The sequence below is a fragment of the Vicia villosa genome, unplaced genomic scaffold, assembly GCF_029867415.1.
Source record: "Vicia villosa cultivar HV-30 ecotype Madison, WI unplaced genomic scaffold, Vvil1.0 ctg.000345F_1_1, whole genome shotgun sequence".
Classification (NCBI taxonomy): domain Eukaryota; kingdom Viridiplantae; phylum Streptophyta; class Magnoliopsida; order Fabales; family Fabaceae; genus Vicia; species Vicia villosa.
In genome coordinates, this window is record NW_026705154.1 from 510,663 (window position 1) to 530,192 (window position 19,530).

At 30.7% G+C, this 19,530-nt stretch overlaps 1 protein-coding gene across 1 annotated transcript; it reads left to right on the plus strand.

Moving 5' to 3' along the window:
* The first annotated feature begins 12,830 nt into the window (after positions 1 to 12,830).
* LOC131627035 (cytochrome P450 82A3-like) lies at positions 12,831 to 16,344 on the plus strand. The gene is made up of 2 exons (XM_058897872.1): positions 12,831 to 13,860; positions 15,622 to 16,344. Exons 1-2 carry the CDS (start codon positions 12,901 to 12,903, stop codon positions 16,252 to 16,254), a joined length of 1,593 nt encoding a protein of 530 aa, XP_058753855.1. The 5' UTR covers positions 12,831 to 12,900; the 3' UTR covers positions 16,255 to 16,344.
* Positions 16,345 to 19,530: the final 3,186 nt, after the last annotated feature.

Genomic DNA, 19,530 nt, shown 5'->3' on the forward strand with positions numbered 1-19,530 from the left:
ACAAAAGGTTTTAGTTCCTCGATAACCCTAGGACTCAACTATAATATGTAGAAGAAGAATTAGTATCAGGTACAAAAATTTTAATCTAAAACCTCACTTATGACCATCACTAACTTGAGTGTCAAAATATTTGCAAATACGCTTCCCACCACTAGACATGAGTATAAGATTTTATCGAAGTTCATCACCAAATCCTTACTCATTAGCAACACATATGAATAAAAGTGGTCAATTCCGAATCGATTTTTTTTTGAAGTTGAAACTATTTTCGATAATTAAACATAACTACCAATACTACTTACTTGTATCCATTATTTTTCTATTTTTAATTTTCTATTTTTAAATAAATAATTTTAAAAAAAAATCTTAGAAAACTTTATATGCAATTACCCATACAAGATCACGATCTTATGACTTTGAAGCGCGAAAATCGGGAGTGGCTTTGGGCCAATATCAGTGATTCGATCAAATCGATCGTGTGTACCATATCTTGACATGTGTCTTATTCTTTATATATTTATTAAAAAATCTTAAGCGTTACGGTGGCAACATTTCCTTCCACCATCAATCACCGTCGTGACAACATCGTCTTATTTCCGCCACCCTCCATCTCGCCACCTCCTATGTTGGTGGGGCGATGTCGCCGTAACGACAAGGAAGGGTGGAAGAAGTAGAGTAATACCGCCACAACAGTGGTAGTAGATAGAATATGGCAGGAGGTTTGAAGCATTCCTCTTCTATTTTTTTTATTCGGTTGCTTTGACATTTAAGTTTTTGAATATAAATATGAAGAATATGATATGATACACAAGAATGATTGAACACATGATAATGATCGAAAGTCACCCTAACTTTCTCACTTCTAAGTCGGGGGATCTCTTTGTAAATTCATCCAAACTAAAACATTCAAATATAAATAATAATAAATTAAACTTTTCTGATTTAAAATAAAAAATTATTTCAATGTTTTTAGTTTTGAAAAATGCTTATACGTTAGTAATGTTTACAATTTTTGTGGTTTAAATTGATAAACACGTAAGCAAATCATCTCAAGTATAGTAATAACTTAAATCAAAATTTTATTTAAATGTTTTTTTTTTTAATTTAGCATCTAAAATAAAATGGAAAATTCTTTTCTATCCATGAGTTTGGGTTGGATACAAATATCTTTAGTATAAATTCATTTAAAAATTGATTTATTTTAAAATTCAATAACATTAAAACATGAGATAATATTTAACATTATTATTTAATTAAATAAAAATATCAATATTCAACTAAATATCAAATAAAATCAATTTTTATATGTAATTGGAGATTTTGATATAAAAGTATGTAATTTAGTGTGTGTTTGAATTGACGGAGGACATAATTGATTTTGATAGAATTTACAATTCATATGTTTTGACGTATTTTAAAAATGATTTTTATACTGTGATATAGGATATGTTTGTTTTAGCTTTAAAAAGATAATTTTTTTTTTATATTTTAAAAAATGGATTTTATAAAATGGATTTTAAAAATATTATAAGTTTTTTTATATTCATTTTTTATATTCATTTTTTTAAGGTGAAATACTAGTTTTGAAATCCTATAATATAAACATACATTATTGAAGTTCAAAATATTATCAACATCGCAATTCCTTTATAAAAAGTTGTATTTTTTAAAAATAATTTTATGAAAATTTATTTAAAATAACTTCAAAATTAAGTGATTTTTTCAATTTTTTTTCAATAAATGATGAAATATCTAAAATACTATTTAAGAATAATTATTCAAACCAAATTTTTATTTTGAAGCTTTTATGAAGAAAAAAAATCTAAATTTTCTGCAAAAAATTGTGTTACACTATAAAAATCACTTTAAAAAATCCAAACGGGCCCATAATTTTGTCTAACAAAAGTTTACATAAAATTTTTTCATAAAAGCTTCAATTAAAATTTTGGTTAAAATAGTTATTCTTAAAATTTTATTTTAGAAATTTTATTAGTATATTGAATTTTTTATATCAAAATTTCAAAAAAAATCAATTAATTTTAAAACTATTTCAAATAATTTTTCATAGAAATTATTTTTAGATACAATTTTTAAAAAAAATTGTGATTTCGATCTTCAATAATAATAATATATGTTTATATTATAGAATTTCAAATTTAATTTTTTAATTAAAAAAATAAATATAAAAAAACTTATAATATTTTAAAAAACAATTTATAAAATTTATTCATAAAAATTAAAAAATATATATTTTTTAAATCTAAAGCAAACGGAGCCTTAATTTGGGATAATTGATTTTAATATGAATGAGTATAACAAATTTCAGTATAAAATTTTAATTTAAACTCAAATTACAAATTTTTGTTTCAAATAAAATTAATTTCATAGACCAAAATCAATTCTGTTTTAGCAGATCTTAACATCTCAAAATACTTTAGAATCAATTCTATATTTTTAGAATTATTTTTGTCTTTTTTTTCTTTTAAGTCAAACCAATCATACTACTGTTAAAAACTTCCATGGTGATAACGCAGCATAAACGACAAGCGATGACACGCAGCTTCAAATACAACGTAGTCGAGTGATACTTGTGTGGCTGTGTGATCCAACTGAGATCAAAATATTGACCCAAAAATCTTGTCATTTTCGTCACCTCAATCAATGAGAATATGTGGAAAAGAAACAGTAGCCTACTCTAGCGGTGTGAAATAATAAAATATCTGACGAATTTTATCATGGTTCACTTTCAACTCACATGCTTTGGACAGTATTTTAAATAGCCAACAACGATAGATGAGGTTTTCGAAGGAGATGATAAGGATTATTTGTATTTCTACAACTAACATAAAGATTTGATGACTACATGTGAGGGTGATTTGCGTCAGATATGAATCTAATATCGGACAAATTTTAAACATATATGGACAACTTCAATAAGTAGTCCGTTGTGGACCATTATTTAAAACAAATATTAAAACATCACTAACATTTTCATATATTGGGAAGAATGACGATATCTCAATGTATTCTATATATCTCTTACACACCGCACGAAATTTTATTTTTGTTTTTAATTTTTGTAGATGTACTTTCGGAAACATCTCATTTATAATAAACATCTCATTTATAATAAACTACTTTCGGAAATATCTCAATGTATTCTATATATCTGTTGATATATCTACGGAAATATAATAAACTACTATATGAGGAAAGATACAATTAAATTCAGTTCAGGGATAGTTCCGTAGGTTCATTTATGGAATGACTTAGCGTCATATTATTCTGTAGATGCATCTACGGAAGTGTCTGATATAGTTTGAACCAGCATGATCACTCCCCCATTGTTTTATTTCTTCAAACTTTCCATATTTCACACCCTAAAAATCATATATCATCAATACCTTATTTCACTCTAAGACTCGACTTTTTTTATGCAACAAGTCAAAGGAAGCAAGAGGAGTCTAAATTTCAGGTAAATATCCATCTTCAACCACTACATTATTCACATTATGAATCTAATTTTTATGAAAAAAGTTACGCTGCTTCCATAGATGCATATATGGAACGTGTTGAAGATGAACACTTCTGTAGGTGCATCTACGGAACAATCACTGAGTTTTTTTCCAACAGTTATGTAATTCTGTGTTATTTTGGCAATTGTTTGCAAATAGGTATGGTGCACCCCGATATTATTTCAAGAGAATTAGCTCCTTTAGTCGATGTTTGTACGGGTGTTAATGGGGTAGTCGCAAAGATGGTAGATGTCGGATGTGACTTTAGTAGCAAGGAAGACTTTGATGATCGTGAAAGCATGCTAACATGGATTCGTAGGAATGCAACTAACCTTGATTTTGGTGTGGTAATAGGAAGATCGGATAATGGTACGGCAAGAAGAAACCTGTTTGTAACAATGATGTGCGAAAGAAGCGGGAAATACCATCCTCCTCTAAGGAATTTTAAAAGAGACGACATAGGTACTAGAAAATGCGAGTGCCCATTTAAGATTCGTTGTTACATGTTGGCTAGCAAGAAGTGGATATGCTCTGTTATTTTTGGTTTGCATAACCATGATTTGTGCGCAAAATTACAAGGTCACCCTAGTGTTTGTTGGCTCAATCCGGAAGAGAAGACATTTATTAAAGACATGTCCTTGAATCTTGTCCAACCGAAAAATATACTTGCCACATATTGAAAAGGAAGGATCCCGACAACGTATCAAATATAAGGCAAGTGTATAATCAACGATACCGCAATAATAAGCGAGTAGAGGAGATAGGAGTGAGATGCAACAATTGTAGAAAATGTTGGATGCTAACAAATACGTGTCGCGGTACAGAACTTGCAATGACAAGGTTATGGTCCAAGATAATTTTTGGACTCATCCGGATTCGATAGAGTTGTTCAATACCTTCTCGACAGTGCTCATCCTTAATTCTACCTACAAGACCAACAAGTATTGACTCCCATTATTTGAGACGGTACATCCACCGAGAAGACATTTGCCATTGGTTTTGCTTTTTTGGAGTGTGAAAAAGAAGATAATTTTAGGTGGGCATTGGAGGTATGTTGCTCACTTTTGAAGAAACAAGTCGAGATGCCTAAGGCGATTGTTATGGACCGCAATCCCGCTTTGATGAATGCGGTTGCAAAGGTATTTCCTTCTTCTGATGCATTACTTTGTCGATATCACATATCATGTAATGTGAGAAGTAAGGTTAAACCCGTTGTGGGGACGAAACAAGTAGAGACCGAAGGTGGGAAAATGGTGAAGCCCGGAGTGGTTGTTGACCAAATAATGGATGCATGGGCTCGTATTGCAAGTTCGTCGACAAAAGAATTGTATGCCGATGCCGTATTGCAATTTCGGAAAATATGTGAAAATATCCCGATTTATTGAAATACGTTGAAAGCACCATTCTTGACAAGGTGAAGGAGAAGTTTGTTTGTGCGTGGACTGATAAGGTCCGACACCTTGAGAATACAACTACCAATAGAGTTGAGTCGGCACATGTTACTTTGAAAAGGTTATGCCTACGAACCTTATTACAAATATTTTAACAGGCTTATTCCCACCCAAAAGACAACTTTTACCCCAAGGTATGCTATCAAACCAATTAGATATTTACGACTGATCTCTTTAACTAAAGGAAAGTTTTTTCGACAAAGTTGAATAAACCAATAACAAAGATTTTACCACATATTGATATCAAGAACCAAAAACTTGATCTCTTAAAGGTATCGCACCATTAATAATTTAAATGACCAGCATAACTACTTACAAAAATATCTTTCTCACAAATAAGGTTTAACGCAAAAGCACTTAGGCAACCACAAGTATAAAAATATGATTTTCAATGAGAGGAATAAAGATAAATTCCAAAGAAATATGAAATCGATGGAAAGTGACGTGATTTAAAGTGAGGAAGACCCTCCCTTATATAGTAGTTGGAAACGCCAAGAAAGGAAATGATCCATGGGCCGGATTTATTATCTAATCGATTAGCAATATGCTCTAATCGATTAAACAACCCAATTTTAATTGATTATAAAGCCCATTTAGGAAGGTTTTGATATATAGCCGTTGAAAGACTTAAATATACTATGTTTGCGGATTTCACAAATATTTATCAGCCTTCTAATCGATTATGCAATTGTCGCAATCCATTAGATTTATGAAAAGTATTCCTAATTGATTGATACATTTATTTAATCGATTAGGCAGTTTTAAAAAGTTTTAGATAGCTTTTTAATCACTTGTTCTTGGCATAGAAAATTCATTTTTAAGATGAAAAATATTTTTAAGTCTATGTGTGTGTGTAAGTTTCCTTAGTACTCTTAATCTACTACTTTATTTTTACAGTACTTAGTTAACTCAGACAGACAGGCAGACATGATGGCGAGCTTTCACACTTTTCATCAGAGAAGCTTCAAGTGTTTGATGGATAGTATATGATTATAAAAGCACTTGATCTTTAGTTCTCTTATAAGATGATGCTTTGGTTATCATTAGTGTTGAAGCAGACTATTATCATTCGTTGTCATCATCAAAGTTCCATATGCTGATTTTTACTATCTGCAAGCACATAGATCCACATGATCCATGATCGATATGATCTTTGAACGCATCCTAGGAAAATATTTAACAAAAGTACGCCAAAATGAGTTTCAAAAGGGAGAAATTATATACGCCTTTCCAATTAGAGAGTCATCCAAAATAGATAAGATAAAATACTCCCGCTTCCATAAGGGCCACGACTACAACACCGATAATTGTATCTAGCTAGAGGATTCCGTCAAGGGATTGATAAAGAGAGAACTTTTATCCAATTATGTCAAGGACGGTAAAAGAGGAGGGAAGAGACACCCAAGAGCAGGTCCCCCTCAAAACTTGTTGATGCCATGACAAGTAGAGAGGGACCAATTGTGAGGAGAAGAGAGGAAACCAAGGGAAGCACCAACACATTGATGTTATCACGGGAGGAGCACCCCAGGCTATTATCACGTCCAAAGGGATGATGCAGAGAAATATCATTGAAATATTTGTCGTCCATAACCAGGATGGATGCAAGACGACCAAGATCTCTTACAGGCCAATGCTCGGGTTTCGGGGCTACAAGAAATTCACGGGAACCCCAAATGAAATCTTCCCTTTAGTCTTGATTTCTATGATTGATCATTTCAAAATCTCATAAATCCTAATCAATGGAAGAAGCTCATGCAATATAATTTACTCTCCACTGTTTCAGAAGATGGTCCTCGAGAGAAGAAATTTGTGGTTGTACGAGGGGTCAGACTTATAAGCATTTAAAGACACGATAACCCGCTTGTGGGGGTATGTCGAGTTGATTATGTCTATAAGAGAGGGAAAGGATGTCTCAACCATGAGATCGCAGTTCCTTGTGGTCCCTTGTAAAAGTCTTTACAACTACATTCTTTGCAAACTTTTATTAGCCTCCCTGGAGGTTGTGACCTCACTAGTCCACCTCTAGCTCAAGTTTCACAACCTTAATGGCAAACCGGTCATAGCCAATGCTATCTTGAATGAGAAAAAGGGATATATATATATATATATATATATATATATATATATATATATATATATATATATATATATATATATATATATATATATATATATATATATATATCAAGCACTTGAGAAGGACCAAGAAGAGAGAAAATATTTGGATCATTTTTGTTTAGGTATCATTTACAAAAATATTTGGATCAATAGTAAATTTCGTATATAAAATATTTGGATCAATAGTAGATTTATTTTCCGTATACCATTTTTGAATAAAAATATTGGATCATAAATACCATTTTCGTAAATAATAATTTTTTTCGTATATAAATATTATTTTTGTTTATGTATCATTTGCAAAAATATTTGGATCAGTATTAAATTTTCGTATATAAAAATATCTAGATCAATAATAGATTTTTTTGCCTAGGCCATTTTTGAATAAAAAATATTTGGATCATAAATAACATTTTTCGTATATAAAAATATTTAGATCAATAATATTTTTTTTCCCGTATACGTACTTCATTTTTGTTTGTGGCATTTACAAAAATATTTGGATCAATAGTAAATTTCGTATATAAAAATATTTAGATCAATAGTAGATTTTTTTCCCGTATACCATTTTTGAATAAAAAATATTTGGATCATAAATACCATTTTTCGTAAATAATAGATTTTTTTGATATACAAATATTATTTTTATTTAGGTATCATTTACAAAAATATTTGGATCAATATTAAATTTTCGTATATAAAAATATTTATATCAATAATTGATTTGTTGAATAAATTTTTCCCGTATATAATTTTTAACTAAAATAATATTTCGATCATAAATACTATTTTTCGTATATATATATATATATATATATATATATATATATATATATATATATATATATATATATATATATATATATATATATATATATATATATATATATATATATATATATATAATAGATTTTTTTTGGGGAAGAAAGAAGTGAAAAAATGATGAAAGAGAAAAAAAATAGAGAATGAAGAGAGATTTGATAAGTTTGATAAAATATGAGGGTTGTATTATTTTAATAATAAAATTAAGAACTTTATTGTGCAAAGACTAAATAACCACAATTTTAATGTGGTGATAAAAAAATCAAATAAAAGGATTTTTTACTTTTCTACCAGCATTAATTTTCTTATATTATAGATGAATAAAACGCTGATATGTCTATTGGTCACTATATTGCAACTAAGTATTGTGATACATGAAAATATTATGAGATTATTATAAGAACAAGAATCTTTGAATGTTATGGATCGGGATATTATAAACAAGGCATGCATATCGCCTATTCAAATGAAATTGCCAATATAGGACAACCAAAGTTAGTTGAGTGCTAACTGAGGCAGAAAAGCACTAATAATGGATATGATCGAATATTAATGACACTCTTTTGTGTGGAGCTATCATGATATAATTAGTTTTATACTATGTTTGGATGAGGAAGGAAAGTAAGAAGAAAGAAAGTTAAAGGAAAGAAAGTAAACAAAAAGTGAATGCAAAGTGGAATGATGATTTAATTGTTTGGTATGAATGAAAGTGAAAAGAATGTCAAAGGAAAGAAAGATATATATATTTATTAAATGACATAAATATTCTTGATATTAAAATATCATTTATATATAATTAATATAATATTTAACACTTATTTTTATAATTACACTTGATATTATATATAAGTCAAAAAAGATCGTATACGTTTTTTTTAAACAACATTAATACTAAAAAAATAATAAAAGACATGTTAATGGAAGAAAATATAAAAACTGCGGAAAAAAAAAACTTCACAATAAGGGGTGATTTGGTAATTTCACCATATTATTTGTTTTTATTCAGTTTTCTTCTCAGTTTGAGAGGAAAAGGTTTTGGCTTTAAGACCCACTATTTTAAAACTTTCTTTCCTCTCTTTCAAAGTTTCCAAATGGTGGAGACACACATTTCAAAAAACTTTCAATCCCTTAAGCTTTTCATCGTTTCATTTTTACGCGAAACAAACAATACCTTACTGAGGAATTGGTCAAGCATGAATTACCTATTAAGAAAGATAGAGTCGACACATTAAATTCTCCAATAAGATAACATCCTCAACCTTAAATATAAGCCACAAAAAGGCTTCTTATTTTTTATCGAAACCATTAGATATTTCACATAAATGTCTACATTAATTCCATTAAAAAATTGAAACAATTAGGGTTTTAAAAAAATAAATAAATTGTATTTTGAATTTGTGAAGTTGTTATTAGTAAAGTTGTTAAGTGTTTAATATAAAACTATTACAATAACATGTTTATTTATAGACGATCAATGCTCAAATTCAAAACATACAACTCAACCTCAAACCCAAAATATGTTTTATCTGAACGATTAGATATTTCACGTAAATGTCTAACATAGTCCCATTAAGAAATTAAAAAAAATGTGTTAGGACAATTAGGATTTTCAAGAAAGATGAGAAAGAAAAAGAAGAAAAAAAACTGTATTTTGAATTTGTGAAGTTGTTATTACTAAAGTTACTTAGTGTTCAATATAAAACTATTACAATAACATGCCTATTTATAGGCGATCAAGGCCCACGTCCAAAACATACAAAGTTATATTTTGGCTTTGACTCATAAGCTATATGTTGTATTCAATTTTGTCAAATAATACTGAATTCTACTACTTCGACTAGGCTGAACACCTATGTCGAATAATTACTTCTCTACAAAACAATGAATTACAATTCTAACACAATGGGCAAGTAAGGTTTAAATGTATTATCACAACCTGAATTTGGAGACTCAAATGGATGAATGTGGAATGCGAGTATCCATCATATTTATCAATGATTCAGCTAGCTGTGTTATTCTCACTTTCGTGGATAAATTTTCAAACTATAATAAAATATTCGTAGGTAATGAAGACGTTCACGAGACAACACTCAGATGTACTGGCACACTTCAGATATATGAACAAATTCTTGCATCATTTGGACAAAAGAATACATATATCATTTATCAATGAACCATGAATATCATTTTATTTAACCTCGATCGCAAAAGCATAGAGGTTTATTTTCTTAATGTGGTGGTCAAATTGATGTTTTTTTTTAAGTTTTGAGTATCATTTGTTAATTTCCTAGCTTTCTAACTAGTGCACAATAAGGGAGTTAGGGTGGATAAAAACAAAGAAAAAACCATCATGAAAGCTTGACCTCCAACACTAAAAAGAAGATATTCAATATTTTTGGAAAGATCAACTTTTTAAGAGTATTCATATCCAATTTGATTGGCAAAATGAAAGCTTTTTCTCTGATGCTCTAACTGAATGAATCAGAAGAACAATAAATCAAATCAAAGTATATTTGGATCATCCATAGTTCTCACGCTACAACAAAAGAGTGAATTGGGTGAGCTGGGAGAAAGTGTGTTTGGACTGGAATAATGGAAGGTTAGGTATTAAAAACATTTGAATTTTTAACTTGGCTCTCTTGGGGAAATGGGCGCGGAGGTTAAGGGTAGAAAAGGATAGTCTTTGAGTTAAGATACTTAAGTTGAAATATGGGGAAGAGGACAGTGAGACTAAAGTTGGGGGTAGAAGTGCATCAAGTTGGTTTAAGGAAATTATGAAAGTGGAGCTACGGGGATGGGGAAACAACAACAATTGGTTTGAGGATAATGTATCCACAATATTAGGAGGGGAGAAGAAACATTATTTTGGAGCAATTGTTGGAGAGGAGGGCCTTTAAAAAAGAGGTTTGAAAGATTATTCTAGTTATCCTCAGATAAAAAAGCCACATTAGCATACATGAAAAGTAGTATTGGAGGGGAATGAAATTTTAGGTGGAGAAGAGAGCTTTTTACGTGATAATATGACTTGCTTCAGTGCCTAATTGGGGAAATTGGGACAGTATTATTAAGGACAGGGAGATCTGACAGCATAGTGTGGCTGGAAGACACATCGAATGCCTATTCCTTTAAATCAGCTTACGCTGTTTTATCATGATTCAGCAACTCGAGTAATAAGGCACTGTTTCATAAGGTGTGGAATAAAGTAGTTCCTTTGAAAGTAGCGGTTTTTGTTTGGCAGATTATCCAAAACAGAATTCCGTCAAAAGAAGACCTAAGGAAAAGAGGTATCATAAGCAGCGTTGCAACCTTATGTGAAGGCGAATGCGATTTGGTCGAATCTACATCCCATCTCTTTGTTGAATGCCAAATTGCATCCAAAGTTTGGAATGATATTTGTAGGTGGATATGGGTGTCCAGTGCGACTCACAATCACTTGCCTGTCAATTTTCTGTCCTTCTCTGGATTTTTGCAAGGTAGGAAGTGCCTTGAGCTTGGCTTATGCACTATTTGATATGCAGGAGTTTGGTGCATTTGGAAGGCTAGAAACGCGAAAAATTTCCAAAACAAACAAATTTCGCGCGAGTCAATTTTAGAGGGGAAAAAAGCTGCTATCCTGGAATTGGTTGAAAGTGAAATCCAGTGACTTTTTATTCGTATAGTGGCCAACGTCCCCAAGAGAATGCCTCGAGTCTATCTCATAACTTAGCATTTCGATCAGGAGAAACCGTCTAAATCCATGACAGACTATTTTTCTTCCCTCTACTGTTGGTGATGCAGGTTATCGTTTCTCTCCTGTTTTCATAATCGAGAGGAGTTGTTGCATCACTTTTGGCGTGCTGGCATCAGTTTTGGAGATTGTCGCTGGTTTCAGCGGCCTTGATTGCAGTCAAGGGAGGTCATAGGTGTTTTTCCGAATTTTGGTCTACTTCGTCTCTAGTTGGGAAGTATGTAATGCAACATTTTTCCTGCTATAGTTGTTATTGCAAACATGGTGTTTCTAATGGCTTTGGAGTAGTCTGCTACTTGTATTTTGGTACTTTGGTGTAACCTGAAAAAAGAAATATTGTTTTGTCTCTGTTTGTATCATTTTGTAGCATCCCTTATGCTAAAGAATAAGTAATACTAAGATTTATTTGTTGTTTCAAAATAAAACTTACTAGCCTTAATAGGCAAGTAGAAAAATTTACGGACATCCTAATTCTCCCATGTCTCAAGAGAGTTAAGCGAGCACAAACAAATACAAATTAGGGAGAAGTGAGTATAGACAAATACAAATTAGTAGAATCTTTCTCAATTCTACTAATATCCATGAATGCAGTGTAGGTGTTAGATTTAGTCAAAGCTCGATGAAGTATCACTTTGAGGAGATAACACTCATGTCGATTAGAGCGAAATGAGTAATGCAAAGAAAAAGGGGAAAAAGTCAAACTTGAAGTGTCACATATCTCCACTCACCACAAGAATCACACGTTACACACACGTCTCTTTCAAAAATAATATTCTCTCCGTCCTAAATTATAAATGCTTTGAGCATTTTACATAAATTAAAAAACAAAATTAATATTATATGTGAAAGATAAATTATATTTTACTTTATAATATTTTTTCATTAATTACACAGAAAAGTGAAATTAAGAGAAATAGATGAAGGAAAAAAATAATAAATAATAGACAAAAATGTCATTAATATTGTATTGAAATTATAAAGTGATTTATAATTTATGACAATTTTTTTTAAAATAACTTATAATTTAAAACAGAGGGAGTATTAAAAGAAAATTGTAAGCCTATCCAAATATTAAAGATTTGATTTTCCCACTTAATTTCCTCTCAATTTTAGTTTTTGTACACATGCATGTCTTCACAAACACTTCACACGTCTCTCCATTTTTTTCTTTCTCTTAAGAGAATTTGTCCTATATAAAGCCAACATTCAAGAGTAACACTAATACTAATTGCACATCCATTCATCAAGCCAACCTCATCTAGCTATAATGGATGTAGTTCTAAGCAGCCTAATAAAAACCACAACAATCGCATTCCTAATTTCTCTAATTCCATTAGGTTTGTTTCTATTTGTTCATAGAAAAAAAAGAGAGGCACCAATAGCAAAAGGTGCATGGCCAATACTTGGTCACCTCCCCATTTTCAATGGCACACAATCACCTCATAGAGTCTTAGGTACCTTAGCTGATAAATATGGACCAATATTCACCATCAAACTTGGTTCAAAACATGCTTTAATCATCAACAATTGGGAAATGGCTAAGGAATGTTTCACTACAAATGACATGGCTCTTTCATCTCGTCCCAAGCTTGTTGCAACACAACATTTGGGCTATAAAGGAGCCATGTTTGGACTTGCACCCTATGGTCCTTATTGGCGCAATCTTCGCAAGATTGCAACCCTAGAGATTCTCACGAATCGTCGAGTCGAACAACAACAACATATTCGTGTTTCCGAAGTACAAACATCGATTAAAGAGCTCTTCGATGTTTGGTCTAGCAAAAGAAACGAGCACAATTCATCAAACTATGTGTTGGTGGATATGAAGCAGTGGTTTACACACTTAACATTCAACATGGTTCTTCGAATGGTTGTTGGAAAGAGATATTTTGGTGTAAGAACTAATGTTGATGAAGAAGAAGCTCAAAGAAGTGTGAAAGCTTTGAAGGAGATGATGCGTTTGTTTGGGGTGATTACGGTGGGAGATGTTATTCCTTGTTTGGAATTGTTTGATTTTGGTGGTCATGTGAAGGCCATGAAAAGAACTTTAAAGGAGTTGGATGAAGTTTTAGGTGAGTGGTTGAAGGAGCGTCGTCATGAAAGGAGTTTGAGTGAAAAGGTTGATGGTGACGATAATAAAGACATCATGGATGTGTTGCTTTCATTGCTTGATGGAAAAACAATTGAAGGGTTTGACTGTGATACCATAATCAAAGCCACAATATTGGTATGTATTCTAATCTTTTCAATCTCACACATAAACAAAAGTTGTTTAAAGAAAGTTGTTGCATTTAGTTTAAAATTTCAAAGGCCGATTTTAGTTTTCCTATTATCATTTTTTGAGTTTTGACCTCTCTATTTTAAAATTCTGAATTTTAGTCCTTTTATTTTAATATTTTGAGGATTTTGACCCTCTTGCAAATCCGAAGGCAATTTTTAATGAAATGCAATTCACATTGATGAGATGTTCAACATAAATTTTAAATAAAATTAGTTTTTTTTTTAACATTTCACTGTTGAACTGGCAATGACACATCATCAATATGAGCGTCATTTTATTTAAAATTGTCTTCAAATTTGCAGGAGACCAAAATCCTAAAAAACTAAAATATAGGGACTAAAATTTTGGATTTTAAAATAGAGGGACCAAAACTCAAAAAAAATGATAACAGAGAGACCAAAATTGCAATTAAGTCTTTTATATTTTAGTGCATATCTCATTTTCTTAAAGTAGGACATATAGATATATTAAAATAATAATTATTAAAAACAATTATATTTAAGAGATATGTTTATCGAGATAAAATTAAAATTTACCATACTTCATACGTCTCAAAATAAATATGTTTTAAAAAATTATTTGTTTTAAAATAAATTTATTTTTTTAATAAATTTTAACTTTTATCTTATTCTTTAATTAACACTCTATATATATATATATATATATATATATATATATATATATATATATATATATATATATATATATATATATATATATATATATATTTCGAGACAGGTGTGGGGCAGATATAATATTTCCACCTGCCCTACCGTTGAAAATAAATAAAAGAATCGACCATAGTAGAGTTTCTATGTCAAGTAGAAACAATTTTGATTGAAGTTGAAAGGTTTTAAATTTTGTTGTCTTGTGTTTCTAATATATTTTCAATTTTTAAGAAAAATTTGTCATTGCATTCACGTCACTATTATGTTGCGTTTTCTATGCACTATTTGCCATATATGTTTGTCATGTATGTTACAATAGGAAAGCTTTTGATTTGCGTGTAGGATTTGCAATGGGGTTGTCACGTTACTAATTAATAACACTAAATTCATATCACTATAAAGTTATTACGTACTCTCCTGCGACATATTTGTTCACGTTGCACAAAGACATATTGTAACATGATCTTACATGTGATTTTACATGTTGTGGTATGAAAATGACGTCACTAATAAATTTTTTTATTGTAGTGATTGTATATATGTGTTTATATGGACCTTTCAGTAAATTGGTAAAAAAAATATGAACTTTTGAAATGAACTTGTTACAACTTAATTAATATTAAGACTATGACAATTTAATAAATTAGTCAAAAATATAAACTTTTGAAATGAACTTGATACAACTTGATTAAAATTAAGACTATGACAACTTAATAAATTATTAGACTATGACAAATTTTAGGCATACATTGACAAGTTAATACAAAATGATAAGAAATTTGAGGCAAAACTCTTCCAATCTCTATTTTTCTATTAAAAAATAACATAATATTTAGGTTAAGAAAAACCTTATATTTGTGCATATAAAATTCTTATTTATTTATTTATTTATTTATTTATTTATTTATTTATTTACATGTCTTAATGTCTTAGCTTTATTTTAACAAGTATTTAAACAAACCTTTAATATGAACAAGCATTTCAACATGCGTGTTCGCTTTTTAATAAGTATGTTGAAATATTTGCACTTAAATTACAGACATTGTTTACCGGAGGAACTGACAGTAGTAGTGTAACTCTTACATGGGCACTATGTTTACTATTGAAAAATCCTCTTGCAATGAAAAAGGCCAAAGAAGAACTTGACACACATATTGGTAAAGAGAGACATGTAAACGAATCAGATATAAGTAAGTTGGTATACATTCAAGCTATAGTCAAAGAAACTCTAAGATTGCATCCACCTGCACCTCTATCGGGACCTCACGAATTCTCCGAGAATTGTACCCTAGGTGGCTATCATGTTAAAAAGGGAACTCGATTAATCACGAATCTTTGGAAGATCCATACCGATCCTAATGTTTGGCCTGATCCGTTAGAGTTCAGGCCAGAAAGATTTCTCACTACTCATAAAAATGTTGATGTTAGAGGTAAATATTTTGAGTTATTACCATTTGGAAGTGGTAGAAGGATGTGTCCTGGAATATCTTTTGGACTTCAAATGGTGCATTACTCTCTAGCTAGCTTTTTGCATTCGTTTGATATCTTAAATCCAACAACATCTGAACTTGTTGATATGGCTGAAGTGTTTGGATTAACAAATAGTAAAGCTACTCCACTTGAGGTTCTTGTTAAACCACGTTTGTCCCTTAGTTGTTATGAAATTATGTAATTTTATGCTAATGGTGTATTAATTGGTGTATTTCTATAAATAAAGTTTTTATCATTTGCGATATTATATCAAACGGTTTTATTGTTTTGTGTATTCTTATTATTATTAGTTAAATACCTGCACGAATTAAAATTATTTTGTAAGATACAATAGAAATCAAATGCACATTGAGAACAATTGTTATGAATATTTCTTTGTTTGAATCTAACTGGTTGTGTTATGTGTCATTTCAAAAATAAAATAAAATCACAACTATCTAGAATAAATTTTATAATCAATTATATTTGGCACTATTTTTATATACATTTAAATTTAATTAATTTTGTTTTCAAAATAATCAAATCTATTTACTATAAATTAATTTATTAAGTAATTAGAGAAAATAAATCACACTCACATGAAGATATATAACACATCAAGCTTTGAAGCAACTTCAGTTGAGTGCTTTTGGTAAATTTCATCTCCGTATTTTAGAAGAACAATCATGTTTATTATGAAGGTTTTCTACGCGAAATGTATGATTACGTAGAAATTCCCTATAAAATAAATGGAAATGAGTACATAACAGTTTGAAAGGAAACATAGGTGTATTTGTTAAACGTTCATTCGTTTTCGTATTTTTGAAATTTATGCTTCATTAATTTTTGTAAATGCTATGAATGTTTAATTGTCTTCTTAAATCATTGGAAGAAGCGGTAGAATGCAAATTAATCCATCAGTGACTCAAGTCTTTGTTAATAATTTCATCTTAGGAATGAAGCTTTTAGATGCAGTTCTAAGACCAATGATCTATTCCAATATTCTAACTTCTCGGTATTGCAATGGTGCTCCCTGATTCAATATGTTGCAATGAAATATGTGGGTTTGAGCATTAGTTTGTTAGCATTCTAGAAAGTACCACCAAGAATACCCCAAAATCATAAAGAAGAGTTTGTCGATATCACATTCTGCACCTTTGAAATTTATATCATTTCTTTGCTTCCAAATGCACCAGCAAATAGTCAGACAAAAAACACATGCCCTATTACTTGGCATCTTCCCAATCAGTAGTTCAATACATTTCAAAAGGTGGTTGCAGCAATCCTCAACTAAATGGATATCTAATTCGAGCCAAAGGTGAATTTTTTGCCATAACTGGTTCAGCTTAGTGCAGTGCAACATTATATGGTTTAAATCTTCCACCTGCAAATGATAGAAAACGCAAGAAGCATCTTGATTCAAAGCAATTATTCCTCTTCTTAACAATTTCTTCCTTGACGGTAACTGATAGAAAGATTTTCCTATCAAGATCTATTGAACTAGGGGTTCTAAAATAAAAAGGGAAAGAACAATAAAAATAAGCTAATAAAAATAAAAGATAAAATAAACTTTGATTTTTTTATTGATTCTCTTCAAAGTCTCAAAGGACTACATATATAGTACTCATAGTGATCCTAAATAGAAGGCCTAAATTAAAAGCTCAATTTAACAAAACATTCAAAATAAAATAACACTAATATAATTGTATTACTAATTGAAATATCTAATTGCACCTCCTATCATTGCCGCCGGGTTCACTTGAACCTTGCCCTCAAGGTTCTAAAAATGGTGTTAGCAGTCGATTCCTCCCCATAGCCATCAAAATTCTAGACTGATGCAACATTCCACCAAGCAATGATGAACACAGTACATTCCCCATAGCACCTCCTATCAGTAACCTGTCCTACACAAGTCTCCAATCAAATATCTTAAATTTTGAAGGAACATGTGCCCTCCAAATGATTCTTAATCCCTGTTTCCTCCTAGCATCCATTTCGATGTCACCTTGAACCTACTTCAAATTGTCATAACAAGACCTCACAGTAAAACATTTTGATTTGTCAAAGGGCCAAATGATCAAATCAGAAACATTCACAACAGAGTAAATGCCTTGTAACACCACTTTTAAATCTTCAAATTCTATGGAAGCCTCGAATCCCATAACTTCTTCCCCTCGAATAGTATTCCACTTCCACACATCCCCACTCCAAATCCCCATTCTGTTGACACAATCATTTTTAAAGAAACATTCTTGATATAGAGTTGGAAATTGGTCAAGTAAGATACCCCGTCCCAACCAACTTGTTTTCCAAAAAAGAGCCACATTTCCTTCTCTAGTGACTTTATAGTTTCGTGAGATATAGACCATTGAAATATAAAAAACAATAGTATTTAACTTTGCCTATTAAAACATAAAAACAGTTAAATATTATCAAGCAACGTTGCATTGCAATGCAACGGTAGTGCCAGATAGAGTAAGAAATTCATCACTCCAATGCTGAACTGAGAAAAATCTAATGCCAAGCTGGAGCAACATAAGAAAAAACCCTTCATTAGAGGTACTCTAATACAAAGGAATGTTGCTAATTTCATCATTCCAAGAGCTTTTTTTTTATATCAAGGTCATGTTTTTAAGATTTAAAGTCAAAATATTATAATATTGTGATTCGTAGATATTTTTGAAATCCTAGCATGTGGCTTTGTGATCAACTAATTCAAAAAGACCAATCTCATCCCACTAGTAGACTGGTCCAACACAAGAATTGTTAACACCTAACAGGATTCAAATTTAAAATCTTAAGAGGAGCACATTCTCAAGACTCAAATCTCCACCACTAAATCAATTCTTGGGGTAAGTAATTCATAGATTTATATATATAATAACAATAAATAAGTCGAGTGTAGTGTTATTTTAATTATAGAGTATTTGATCCCATCATAACAGTTAACTTAATTTTTGTTATATAATCAATTATGTTTTCTTTATAATGACACTTGTACACAACTTGATTATCATGTTAACATTTTGTTATGAAATTTTTATTTTTTCTAAAGGCACTGATTGCGGGAGGAGTTGAAACAACTAGTGGCACTCTTACACGGGCAATAAGTTTGTTACTAAATAATCCTCATGTGATGAAAAAAGCAAAAGAAGAACTTAACATTCAAGTTGGAAAAGAAAGATGTGTAGAAGTTTCTGACAATGACAATTTGGTGTACCTTCAAAGTATAGTCAAAGAAACCCTAAGATTATATCCACCGGTTCCTCTCTCAGTTCCACGTGAATTCTCAGAGGATTGCAATTTAGGTGGTTATGTCGTCGAAAAAGGAACTCGACTTATCTTAAATCTTTGGAAGATTCACACTAATCCTAAGGTTTGGTTAAATCCATTAGATTTCAAACCAGAATGGTTTCTTACCACTCATAAAGATATTGATGTTAGGGGTCATAGTTTTGAATTGTTACCATTTTGAAGT